At 43.2% G+C, this 14,302-nt stretch overlaps 1 protein-coding gene across 1 annotated transcript in view; it reads right to left on the reverse strand.

Moving 5' to 3' along the window:
• Positions 1–8,562, reverse strand: part of SPON1 (spondin 1) — a 204,799-nt gene extending 196,237 nt beyond the window's left edge. The window contains exons 1-2 of the mRNA XM_075048177.1: positions 8,149–8,562; positions 273–379 (exon numbers count right to left, since the gene is read on the reverse strand). Coding sequence (XP_074904278.1) covers positions 273–379; positions 8,149–8,371 — 330 coding nt within the window. The 5' untranslated portion in view covers positions 8,372–8,562. The remainder of the gene's footprint in view (positions 1–272; positions 380–8,148) is intronic.
• Positions 8,563–14,302: the final 5,740 nt, after the last annotated feature.

Raw genomic sequence — 14,302 nt, forward strand, 5'->3', positions numbered from 1 at the left:
TCAGGTGTTCTAGACTCTAGTTCAAATAATTGATGCTCATGTTTAACTGTAAGAATGTGGGAAGGCAAGCTGAAGTCATGGTACAAAAGCCTTGACCTCTTGAAGAGGTTGCGTGGAATATAAAATACACTATGTCGCTCTCGAATCAACATCCACAAATATTTATGCTTACTTAAACATAATCTTCATTCTGCTGTGCATATAAAATCTCCCTTTGAGCCAAGCATACAGCAAGGAAGTCTAGCGGTACAGGTCAGGGAAAGTTCTCTCACCTGAAAAGTTCCTGCATGGTCTTCTTCTTTGTCACCTTCTTTTCCTTCCTTGAGAGCGATCAGTGTGAATCCTCGAAAGTAAGCAGGAGTGGCAGCAGAAAGTGTCACTGAGATATAAATAGAGAAATAATGAAAACATAATATTAACTGTGAAATCAGCCACTTGCATATCATTTCACAGTTCAACCCGAACGGTGTGTGTTTTAAGTTGGTATTAACAAAAGCTAGAACACTAATAACATGGAGCAGAACCAGCCAGAATACAAAAATATTCAGTCCAAGTTTCCACATAAACTGAAAAACACTGGCATGATGTGAAATACCACCCCCCCCCCTTTTTTTTTTTTTTTTTTTTTTTTTAAGAACAGATTGCTAATCTGCTCAGATCTACAGGAGGGATATTTTGGTGGTGGTAGTTTGGGGGTGGGGACACAGGTACTTGGGGTTTTTTTTCCCTTGGTTTTTTTTGAGTGTGTTTGGGGGGGGGGGGGGGTGTTGCTGTCATTTTGTTTGGTTGGTTGTTGTTTTTTTAAATGTGAGGGAACATCCCCTAAATATTTGGCTTTGGCTTTTCTTCTGCTCTAAGCATAGACAAGCGTCTAACCATTTTAGTACACCAAAAGTTTCTTTAACTGTAAAGCAAGATAACCTTATTGCCTGCTCCAGCTCAGCGACACTCAACACAGTACTCCAGCTGGAGACGGTGGCTCTAAAAGCATCCTTCCTTTCCCTTAACCTCAGGACAGAACAGGACACAAAGTTAAACTCACAGCTAAAGCTGACCTCTAAAGATTGTGCTGCCAGCTCTGATTGCCAAAGCATTCTATGCATCAGCAAAACACCCTTCTTCACACACCAGTCTTGACCAGGACAGTGTCATTGGATCCACCAGCAGAGAACAAATAACATAATGCTGACTAATCTGATTTTACCATGCTCAGCATCAGGATTACATCCCTCACTTTCTGCTAGTGCAAAATACCTTTGCGTGATTTTTCCATTTGCCACCATCAGTACCTAAGCACCACTCAGCAACATGCAAGTTACGTCAGCTCTGGCTCTTTTGAACGCTATCAGAAAGATAGAATGAGGCAGAGCTTTGAGGCAGGACTTTTAGGGGAGCATTAAAATTACTGAGCCCTTTTCAACACCTTATAGGAATCCTTTTCTGAAACAGAGGTACATTTTAGGGAAAAAATAATTTTGGATGAAAGTAAAAGACAGAAAACTAGATTACTAATACTTTTAAGTAGCTTTTACTTTAAGCATAATGTGGGCAGCATTGCTTGTAGTACACTATTGTCACACTCTCAAACCCTAACTGGCACAATAAAAACTGAAGACCACCCAGAGTTTTCATGAGCAAACTGCAACTACCAATGCTGCTTCATAGAAGAGTATTCACAAGAGACTCCCTCTCACACAAATAGGCCGTGAGGGGTTGAATCACATTACAAAAAATGACAGAATGCCCTGAAAAGATACAGATTTCAAAATATGCCCAGAGTTCATCTGGAACATATGGAGAGCTCTTTGATCTAGAAATTCAGTAACAGAAAAAAAATAAAATAGGCTATTTAAAAATTTCTAGCATTATGCAGCTGTATTTGGGTCTAAAACCCATGTTGCTTGTAAAAATACATAACTTCATCTAACTATATGTGAAAAAGGAGGATTGGAGAGGTACACAAAAAGGTTAAAAATTGAAATTATACTACCTTGTTTAGACCTGTACACCTGCAAACACCTGTACAAATGTAGAGTAGTGATGGACATAACAGCAAGTCCCCCAACCCTCAAGATTTTCAGCATGTTTTTCATTCCATGGAACCTTATTGCAAGGTTAAACCTCATCATTTTCAGGGAAAGAAACTCTCACATTTTATACAGAATCATAGAATTGTTTAGGTTGGACAAAGATCATCGAGTCCAACCATCAACCATGCCCACTAAACCATGTCCTGAAGTGCCTTGTCTACTCGCTTTTTGAATATCTCCAGGGATGGTGACTCCACCACTTCCCTGGGCAGCCTGTTCCAATGCCTGACAACCCTCTCAGTAAAAAAATTTTTTTCTAATATCCAACATAAACCTCTCCTGTTGCAACTTGAGGCCATTTCCTCTCGTCCTATCTCCAGCCATCTGACAGAAGAGACCAGCACCCACCTCGCTACAACCTCCTTTCAGGCAGTTAGAGAGAGCAATGTGGTCTCCCCTCAGCCTCCTTTTCTCCAGGCTAAACAGCCCCAGCTCCCTCAGCCGCTCCTCATGAGACTTGTGCTCCAGACCCTTCACCAACTTGGTTGCCCTTCTTTGGATGCGCTCCAGCACCTCAGTGTCTTGCAGTGAGGGGCCCAACACTGAACACGGGACTCGAGGTGCGGCCTCACCAGTGCCCAGTACAGGGGGAGAACCACCTCCCTGCTCCTGCTGGCCACACTATTTCTGATACAGGCCAGGATGCCGTTGGCCTTCTTGGCCACCTGAGCACACTGCTGGCTCATATTCAGCCGGCTGTCGACCAGCACCCCCAGGTCTTTCTCTGCCGGGCAGCTTTCCAGCCACTCTTCCCCAAGCCTGTAGCGCTGCGTGGGGTTGTTGTGACCCAAGTGCAGGACCCGGCACTTGCCCTTGCTGAACCTCATAAAATTGGCCTCAGCCTGTCCAGATCCCTCTGCAGACCCTTCCTACCCTCCAGCAGATCAACCCTCCCTCCCAACTTGGTGTCGTCTGCGAATTTGCTTAGGACGCACTTGATCCCCTCATCCAAATTCATTGATATAGATATTAAACGGAACTGGCCCCAATACTGAGCCCTGGGGAACACCACTTGTGTATACAGGAACTAAGTAGTAGCATAATAGCATTGCAATTTCTGACCACATTTATAAGTATTGCTCCAATTGTTTAATTTATTATCTGCCCAATAATTAGTATTATTAGTCCAATTTTGCAAACTTTTGCAGCTCTAGCTAAATGAAAATCCACAGCCAGCCTCTCGCAGTTACAGTAACTGGGAACAACACACTGCTGAACTCAACAAGGATGAACACATTACACTTGCTTGAACACTGATTCTTCGAAACTAATTGCCATAAAGGTCTTTTACATGGAACAATTTTTTCCATATATTACATGTAATTCAAAACTCTGAATCAGTATGAGTAAAAGGTTACACCAGAAATACTTAAATACTTATGCAAGCAAACAGAGAATCCAGCTGTGAATTGACTCAACAGTTTTCATCATTTTCCTCACAGATTTACAAATCAAACCAAACAGTTTTCAAAATTCTAAACACCTACCTATAAAATAAAGGACATCTGAAATGCTACAAAAGCCATTGGTGGGGGAGGGGGGAAAGGAGGTAATTCCAAAGCCTGACTCATAGTTTTTGAATGCCTGGGGTTAGCAGTACTCATGCTGTGGTTGCGCAGTCATTTTAACCCAGAATAAATCCATGTTTCCTCCAACAGGAGTGATCCCGCCCGGCACTTGCTCACACAGCAGCCGCGTTCACGCAGCTGTGCTGCCAGCTGACCTAGGGAACATATCCAGCTGAAAAGTAAAACGACCCCCAAAACCCCTAACCCAGGAGTTCAGCTGGGTGCAGTCCCTGAGCGGCTGCGCCGTGCAGCCCCAGGAGCGCTTCTGCCAGCGGTGGGGACGCCCCAAGACGAGCGAGGAGCCGGGAGGGCGACGGCCCGCAGGAGCAGAGTGGACTCGTGTGGAATTTGAGTGTCCGTGCAACCTCAGCTTAAGGCTACCAAGATGAACGTGTGCTTTGGTCACCCCTGAGCTAGGCCAGCGCAAACGTTAACACCTGAGCTGAAAAGATTTCTGTCAGTTCTCTGAACTATCCAGTGTGCTAAGGGAACATAGCAGTGCAAGGCTTTATTTGAAGCACTCCCAAATACAGAGAGCCTTGTTATGGTGAGGGTTCTGTAGTCACTGGCTCTGAACTGATTGTTTCAGCACAGAAGGAGGCTTGCGTTGCACAGGCAGCAGTGGGAAGCTGTCAGACTACATCTGGTTTTCACCAGAGATAGCGGCTCCTGGTTGCATAAGAGTTGAGAGTTCTCCTTCTTGGGCTAAACTCTGCCATTTTAAAGAACAGCTGAGCATTGCTCACACTGTGTTCACGTTAATTAACATTCATTGAACAATATGAACTTCCTGTAAAGATCAGTTAAATCTCAGTGCAAGCCTCAAAGTTAAAGGTTTTGCTTTAAAGGGAAGATTACATATCAACAGTTACTTTTGTCTGTTTCCATCCCCTCCAGCAAATCTCTAATTACCCAAGTTGCACTTTGGCACACACCTTCAATGAACTCCTCTTTCCCCAGTGTCCCCAGCTAAAGGTGGGGTGATCAAAGCAACTGCTCCTTTGGTTTCAGGCAGGAAATCTGAGTTTCCACATCCTACGCTACAGCACATCCTGTGTTGTACATCGCACAAGTACCAGCAAATACACTTTTAATATCTACTTCTATCCACAATTTATGAAACTTGAAAATTGCTAAAACATTTACAGAATGAGGGTTTGTTTGCAAAGTACAGAAATGAGTGTTTGCATGTTGGAAGGAAGAAAGAAATGGAAAGAAAAGATTCAACACTCCTTAGGAGACAAGTCCCCAAACCAATGCAAGGGAGGGTATAACACTAAATGAGCTTTTCCGTGAAAACTGAGAAGGTGAACAGACCCACAATTCTATTAAAAATGGAAGCAGCATTCACACAGAAAGTATATCTAAGGACTATGCTAGTCAATTAGTCAAATCTTCCTTTTCTTCATCAGCATAACAATTTCATGATATTATGGAAGAAACTACATCTATTGCATGGTAGCATGCAAAATGGACATACTACTGCCTTTTCTCTAGAAGTAGTTTCATTTATATTTTTAATACGATGAAACTTACCTTATTTTCCATGCAATCATTAATCTAACTCTACAGATCAATAAAGCTAGGACTGAGTACTTTCAAGGATCATTACCCCATAACACCATCTAAACTTAAGGCTCATTTGGGCCCTTTGAATGCAATGGGGACTTTGACCTTCAGTGGAAGCATGAGCAGCTACATCAAAGTCTAATTTTACCAGCGGGTAGGAGAGGACCTTGATCCCAGGATGGTGTGCCCACAAACCTGGTGCTATGGGAAAACCTGCCCACCACATGCATTTGGCTGCCTGCTCCACAAGGGGAGAGGCAACAGTATGGCAGCCTCAGAGACCAGACAGATGAAGGCCACTTGCAGGCTACAGCATCAGAAGTCCCAAATAAGATGTTAGAAATCAGCCATATCGCCTCCCCCGTGGGACACCACAAAGCCCATAGCCATTGTTGCTTTGTTAGACATGAGAGAGGGAAGGAGGATGGCTCCTCAGCCCTGCTGCTACTTCTTTTTTAATTATCTGAGGCAGGAGAATGTGTCCTTATTTACTGCTACCAGTGTTTGCAGACCAGAGGAGGTGCATACCCATTCAAATAGGTTATTCAGTGCTCGGGGCCATTTTCCTCTATCACAGCTCCAGAGAGATGGAAAACCAAGGCTTCCATACACAGAGATCTACCCAAGATTTCCCCTTAGGGCAAATAGATTCTGGTTGGTCTAAAGGTGAGTAACTGCAGGAAAGCCATAAAAATTTTCCCAAAGACGAATGGCAGCTGTGAACTGCAGTCTTCTGATTCCCACACTGCAAGAGTGCTGCAATGTTTCCTCCAGCCATTGCAGCTTGAGGGTCTTACGTGTGTCACATCAACCAACGATCAAGAGAGTCACAAACATAAATGGATGCCTCTGTGCTGTCAATTTGGTGGAGTACAGCATTTACATGTACAGTTAATTCCTGTATTATCCACCTTGCATAAATACTAGTTTATTCCAGGAGCCTGCTAGGGAACATGCCAAGGCTCCAGATTGCATTAAGTCAAGCAGGGGCCATGGAAACAGGCACATTTGGCTCCAACACAATGGAGGTTATGCAAGTCTTCTGTGGTGTTGTACATCTAGTAATTTACAGATAAAAAAACCCCACAGACCTGCCATAATCCCACACTTTTTTTATCATTGGTTGGATTTTCTACCCTTTATATAAAACAGTAATAAAGTTCCAGTTGTACTACAGAAATGCCTTTGAAAATGAGCTCTTGAAACTTTCTGTAATGCTGCTAGCTTTAACTATTGCCATAGATATGTTACGGTAACATTTACTTATGTTCTTCCAGTCATTCAGAAAGTGCCCTTATAGGACTATCTAGGTAAGCTTATGTGCCACTTGAATACTTCAATCTTAAGTACTGAAAACTTGGGCACATATTTGTGGTCTACATTTTAACTTTTTACTATCAGCTGTAATTTTCTCACTTCCAAGGAGCTACAATATACTAATGTGATTTTATTAATTGAGTTCCTAATGCCAAGACCTAATATCTCCAGAAAATTAGTTCTGCTAATTCATCTGGGAGTTTCTTTCCCCCTGCATTTCCATGCAATAGAAACTTCTTTGGTAGATGACTGAAAATATCCAATAATGGTTTTACAGAAGCAAATTCCAAAACTTTTTAAGAAGATTCACATTTGTCACTGTCAAAGAACTTGACACATCTCTATCCTGCTTACTAGATGTATCAAACTGACACGCAACATGAAATCTTTCAGACTCAAGGTAGTAATCCTAATGTCTGGAATAGTTAACCAATTTGCGGGAAACATGGATTTCCTCACACCAAATTAAAATCAATTAATTCTTGAGAAAAAAAATCAAGCAAAAATCATGCAAAAAAAATCGTCACAGGCTGATGTTCAAAACAGGGTAATCACAGCTGCAGATGTATTTTTCAACCTTGAAGAGAACATGACTATTATGCTATGTGCATGCTTTTTTCTCCTTATCTATACTAAAATTCCCATGTTCATGCAATGGGAAAGCATTGCTCTTTACACTGAATCTAAGGAAGATCGGGACAAACACTTAGACGAAACTCTCAAAATTTGTTTTCCAAAGTGATGCCTATAAAGTACCTTAGTTATGGTACCTAAAAATGTCCAAATTCTTTTCAAAGTGCTTTTACAACGCAAAGTGAGCAGCATACTCCATGAAGGTTTGTTTCCAAAGGCAAGGAAAAGTGACCAAAACCTGCCTTTGCCTATGAATCAGAAAAATACACTGAAATGTGCTCTGGAAGTTAATTTCAAGGATTGTACGTGAAATGCTCAGCGAGGAACGAATGCCTCCATCTCTTAGTTACAGTGGTCATTGGCACCGTCTCTGCCTCTTTCCTGTTTGAACCATCTGTTCATTTCCCCAGAAAAAACCGGGGGGTGGGATAAACATAAGTGGAAAATGTGGGAAGTTGGCAGCGTGCTGCATCACTGTTTGCCCATATGCTAACTCATTATATTGACATTCATATTTCAGGGCAAGAACAATTAGCTCCGAGTTTCCTCTCCTTCCTGCTGAATGTTAAAGCTTCTCCCGTTCACTGGGTTACATTTAAAGGGATAGGAAGAAATCCTGTAGAAGTAGGTAAACGGGGGAAGAGCGTGTGTTTTGTATCACATCAACTTGTGATCTTGCGCTAGGTAGGGCTGAGCCGGCAGAGAGGATTCATAAAAGAAAGGAAATTCCTCTTAACACTGAGTGAATGTTTGGGAGTAAAGCGATACTGTGAAATCCAACTCCCTCTCGCTTGTCATGAAAGCATCCCCAATAAAGTAATGCGTGGGAGTATATTACCCCGTCTCAACCCACACAGTCACACACACGCCAAAAGGGATCCAGAGATGACAGGCAGAGACACGTTCTAGTTTCAGAGGCACTTGTCCCGACCATTATCGTTAGCATGGGAAGTAGAGGATGGCCAACTTACCCCGGTAACTGTTTCCAGGCTTGTAAAATTCGGGATCGCCCTCCACCCTGAGGCTAAATTCATTGTACCCTTCCCTCCTGGTGCCTTGGGCTCGCAGGATCCGACTGCAATATCCCTCGGATTTCGCGGCTTTCTCCAAGGTTTCGTCAGAAAACCCCTTGGCCACCAAGGGGAAAGTCAACGCCAGAAGCCGCAGGGCTAGAGGCTGCAGATGCGCTCCCATCCTCGGAGCTCCGCACAACTTTTTCGCGGCGGGGCGGCGGCGGTGCCTGGGAGCCCGGCGGCGGCAACGGCGGGGGGGCGGCGGGCAGGGCGGGCAGCGCGGCCCCGGGCAGGGCGGCACGGGCAGGGCGGCCTCGGTCAGCCCCGGCCGGCAGCGGCCCCCAGCATGAGGCTGCCAGGTCGGAGGGACCGGCTCAGCCGCTGCCGGGGAGAGGGAGGGGAAAAGCAGGGAGGGGGCAGAGAGGGAGGGGAGGGGAGAGAGAGGGAGGGAGGGAGAAGGGGAGGGAGGGAAGTCTGATCTTGCCCAGAGCCCGAAGTGAAGTGCTGTTTTGTTTCAGAGCGTGTGATTAGCAGCTCGGTAATGTTTATTTAGCCGAGCTGAATTCGCAGGGCTCGGGCAAAGAGCGGAGCACGGGGGACGCTGCTGTCGCCTAGACAGCCAGCGCAGCGGCGGGGAGAGCGGCTGCCGCTCGGGCTAAGCCCACAGACCTGAAATTAATCACCCGCATTCCTGCCAAAGTCTATAGTTACTGTAGGGATAACAAGGCTCAAAGAATTTCCCGACCCCCTTCCGCTCCCCCATCTTTCTCCAAACCAGCAGCCGTGGTAAACATTATCCGCTAAATCGGCGCAGATGGACCAAGACAGCCGCTTGCTCTCCGCACGCTTGACAAGCGAGGAGCACGGGCTGCGGCTTCGCGGGTGGAAATATCTCGAGTACCACAGAAGAGAGATGCACAGAGGTGGATGTGCCAGAAACACAAGATTCATTCCTATGTGAGTGAACCTGCAGCTGTGCGTATCCGAGATGCAGGCTGTGTAAGCGTACGTACAAGCACACCACACACACACGACAGCTGTGAGCACAGTTCACCTAAGTGAGCATGGGAGGTCTGCTCCGACACCCAGAAAAATCCAAGCAGATGCAAACAGGAGAAAGCAAAGAGAGCAGGTCTTATTATTTTGCCTATATACACTGAGGTGCAATGGCACTGAATGACTTCTCTAAATCCACAAAAGAAGTTTACAGCAGTGAGGAAAAAAGGGAACCTAGCCCCCTGGGGTCCCTAACTCCAGTGTTTTGATCCCCAAATGCTGCTCTTCTCTCCCTCCCTCCACTGCTTTGTAAGTGGAGGAGAAAGTCAGAAAGGTATGTCCTTGATCAGGACCTGAATTCTTTCAGGATGCCAGATGTACAAGAGGGCGCAAAACTCTTTCCAATCACTTTCTCTGGGACAAGACTAGCAGATTGATGAACGCAACTGCATTTAAGCACAACTTCCAAGGAAGTATGGCAAACAGCAAGCAGCTTGAAACCTTTGTGGTACCTACTAAGGCGTTTGCTAGTATCAGATTTGCAAATTTTTGTGTTCCAAACTTACCTTTGGAAGTTTTTTAGCAGCAACCTAATGTTGCGTGCCAAATAAAGGTGTTTCTTCAAGGTGTCTGTGAGGATGCCACACCTTTTACTTTCTGCAAGGTTACTTGGCAAAAGCTTTGCTACTGTAAGCTTGTCTATATTTTAGTCTCTAAATTACACGTTTATAAAGAATGTAAACCAGCACAGCCTCAAAATACATGTTCACTAAAGTTAGCGTTAACAGCTGGTTGATATTTTAAGCTTTTATTGCAAACAAGGAGTTATTGACAATGTCCATCCATATGCTTGTGAAGACGTGGCAGTAAAGGTTTTGCAACCACACTGAACGGTATCATCCAATTCTTAAGCACACACACCTGCTTAGGCACCTGCAACAGTGGCTGCGGTACCATCTACATTGCTTCTGCCAGACCACTTGGAGAGCCAGGCTGGCTATAGAGACTTCCACTACTCAGAAAAGGGTTTGACTATGGGAGGATAAATGGTCTTTCCTGGACAAGTTGCTTTTTCTGTTCCTCTCACCCTGCTGAATGAGGCAGCAAGAGCAATCCTGACTTTCCAGTGTCATCTGCCAGGTCATCTGCCTCCTCTCAATCCACTCTTTTCACTGTTCCCCTCACATCCAACCTGCCAGCGTGAGGGCAGCTTGATCCATTGTCATTAGGACAACAATATTTAGTCAGCTTTTGCTACTGAAGCTTTGAGTTGGCTTGGTTATGCCTGTTCTGAAGACCCATGTTCATTTAGGTAGTTAAGTGACTACTGTTCAGCATTATCATAGACTCTCAAGTATCATTTAACCACTACGTTCACCTCATTCATTTTATGAGAACAAGGTTCACTTTATCCAGGTTTTCAGTCAGATTTATCAATGAAGAAAAGCAAACCAATACACAACTGAAAATGACAAGATGACTATAATCATACTGGAACAAGATGCCTGTGAATTCGCTTCATTCTCCATACTTGAGTTCTCATTTCTTTTGCTGAGATTGATTGAAAAGCAATTACCTGACTGAAGCGTTCACGGTGGGAACTACACATGCTTCTACACAATCCACCTTTGTTCTGAGCCAGAGTTCTGGGTTCTAACTCAACACTCCTCTGAGGATTTCATTTCAAGTCCTCTTCACAATTTGGGTGTTTTTTTTTTTATGGTACCAAACTAATTAAAAGTTAACTAATTTATCAGCATCTATTGAATCTTTAAACTTACAATAGATTCTACATCTCTTATTTTATCCCTGAATTGGTCTGGCCTGTTACTTCTAGTTTCTATTTTGTTTAAAACCCAAAGTGTTAGAAAGTTTCCTAGAAAGGTATAATATAGTGTGTCTTGTTAAAAGTGAATGCTTCAACTTAGCAACTGATACAGATAAATTAACTTGCACTGCCTACAGCCATGAAATAAGTAATTTGTCGTAGAGATGGTTTAGAATATGGGCAATGTCATTACGCATGGGCATCCTCAGGGTTTTCTATTTGTTCTACTAATTAGTGTGTGTTTGCCTAAAGCATTCAGCATGATGTATCAGTCAAAGATGCATGCAAACTGATGAATCCAACCATCCATGGCAAATTTAACAGAGAAAGCTTCGTATCTTAGCGACTGCAGTGCTGCTTTTCTTTGTGTACTTGCTAGGATGAATAAAGTTGCTGTCCATGACTATTAGGCATAACAATCATTACTGGGGTAATATTGCATTTGATGGAGCTGTAACAGTTGGAGGAAACTCTCTCTCCCCTCACCCTTGCCCCCACAAAATGGGCTTTCCTGACAAACAAAAGCATTTCACAAGATCTGCGGGTCTGTCTTACTTTTTGCTTTTCTGCTAAGGAGCTCATTTTTAAATGGCATTTTAGATGACTGCACTTATTACTGCGGAATATCCCTGCGTTGACTGGAAGATATCGTAGGTGGCATTTTAAACTTTTTCTTTCCTTCCGCTTCTATGATTTCAAACAGCTATTTGAAGTCTTAGGATTTATCTTCAAGGCAACATGTGCAATGCAATGGCTATGCAACACCTGATTTTAATGCCCCTAGCCCTCAAAGTAAACCAGTACATCAGATAAATGTTTAAACTGATTACAAGATTATTAGACCCCTTAGAAGAGTCAGTTCAGAGAGCAGAGGCCAACAAAACAAGCCAACAGAAGAAACATCAAGTTGACAAGTGCCCTAAATCTCATGGCCATCAGGTGCTTGATAACTTTACTGGGCTGTAGGATTCACCTTCCCAAACCCAGGAGCTGGAAGCTTAAGCCCAGCTTTAATATATTATATAAATAAATACAGTAATACTAACAGGGGAATACATCTCTCTCAAAAAATGACCGGCAAGGATGAAGCCTACTCTTTTATACAAGAACTGGTGATTAAAATATTCATTTAGGATGTCAGAAAGACATGGGTTTAAATTCCTTGCTTGGTTTGCAAGTGTTCAAATCCTCATCTTGCACTTCTCAGGAAGCTTCTAACTATGAAGCTCTAAGTCTCTGGAAGCACCCTCAGCCCTTCATGGAAACGTTAGACTTCTAAAACTGAGCCTAATCTCAAAAGAATAGCCAGAGAGAAAGGAAAGTGAGGGTGCTCCATCAATTAGAATGCATTTTCTGAAGACTGAGATCTACATTGCCTTCCTCAGAAGACATCAATTGTATTGGGATCAATAGCTATACAGGGTTCAGGTGATCAACTAACATTGGAAGTTTGCAATAAGTGCATTCCGAGTACCACTACCAAATTAAGAGACATAGGTTGAGGAAAGTCCCCAGAAGTTCTTTCCTTCATATAAATATTTAGTTGTTTATCTCAGCCAAATCAAAGAATACTGCTGTTCAGGCAAAGGAAGAGTTCATCAGATGACTGGCAAATAACATTGCAAAACAATCTGCAATAAAACTTCTGGTGACTGGAAGGGTAAGCAGGGAATTTGAGGATTGCACTTTCAAATATGCCTATCCCATTTTTAGACCTTTATGTCTTATTATAGATCTAGCTATTTGCCTAATTTGCACCTCTATCTCCTTTCCCACCTCCCCAGCAGTCACAGTCAGTTTTTCTTAAACAAGATTGAAACTTTGTCTATTGATTTAGATGGAATAAGGATCCCATTGCTACTAAAATTCCCTTCTATCTACAGTAAGAATAAGGCTTTTCTAATACAGATTGGTCCATGCTGTCTTTGAAACCTGTTTAACAAAAGATCTGGAGATATCTGTTGTCCTATTAGACAAAGGAAAGGGCTTGGGAGGCACTTAAGATGATTTCTTATGACTCTGTAGCACTGTTCTCAACTTCCTTTCTCTTAGGAATCTAAGTAGTGAAGAGTAATGACAGTAAATGTTTGCAGAGGTCTGTTCACCATTTATACTACTGTCAGTCAATACAATGCATCTCCAATATTAAACTTCCAGTAGCTCAATTACATTTGCCTGTTCAGCCATGCATATCTTTAGCATATTTTTTACACTGACAATACAGAGAGTTTTCATTTCTAATACATTTTATAGAAATATTTGGTTCCTGACACGATGAGAATAGCATCATACATATTATTGCAGAGAAATACTGCAATGCTGAGAGAAACAGAAGGAGAGAGAGAAGCTCTGTTGGGCTTAATTGGAGCAAAAACTGAATGAAGCTGGAAAACCATGGGACTAGATGAATGTCTGAAACAGCACAGAGGCTGCAAAAGATCTAGAAAAGTCTTACCAGCACCCTGGGTAACACAGGCAGAATGGGATTTAAACTAAAGCTGCTCTTGAATGGATCTTTCAAGATTAAATGTTGACAGAAACTCATCTTCCACACTCAGTCTATTTTGGGGAGGAGGTTTACTAAGGAAAACCCCAGGCTTCTTGGAATATTTAAACTCAGGATTCCTTCCAATACCAGAAAGTAAATATGTTCTTAAAAAAAATCTCTCCCTTTATCCCACACAACGACTCAAGAGCTATCTTGGGAATCCCTGAAAGCTCCCAAGAGTAGATTAAACAGAACCAGTTTCTCCAAGCCCAGCATGAGGCTTCATTTACCCCTAAGGAAATTCATTGCCGCAAACCTGGAGCACCAGCAATTTCTAGGTCACGGCTCCTCCAATTACACCTGACTGTCTCCCTCACTAGTTCCTGCCTTTAGGGACTTCCCAATTTCCATGGCAGGGGAGGAGGGAATGTGTTGTGCTTGTGCCAGCCCCCTACTGCACCTCGCCCAGGTGCCTACCACCACCGCCTTGCCATGGCCCCACCACCACTGTGTCCCTGGTCACCTCAGCCATAACCTTTTATTACAGAGTAGAAGTTCAGCTATAAAATAAAATAAAAAAAACCCCACACCACAAAAAAAAAAACCCTTATTAAGTTCATCTACGCTCCTTCCAAACTAAGCCATACAACAATAAGTCTGCAAGGGTTCGTGTTAATTTAAAACCTTAATCCCAACCCAAAATTCAGCATCTTGGTAATTTATTTAATCACTTCTCACTGATTTTACATGTTTGCTGGTTCTCTTGCATTGGCCTTGACCTCAGTGCCTCTAACTTGACC

Source organism: Buteo buteo, chromosome 16 (assembly GCF_964188355.1).
Source record: "Buteo buteo chromosome 16, bButBut1.hap1.1, whole genome shotgun sequence".
Classification (NCBI taxonomy): domain Eukaryota; kingdom Metazoa; phylum Chordata; class Aves; order Accipitriformes; family Accipitridae; genus Buteo; species Buteo buteo.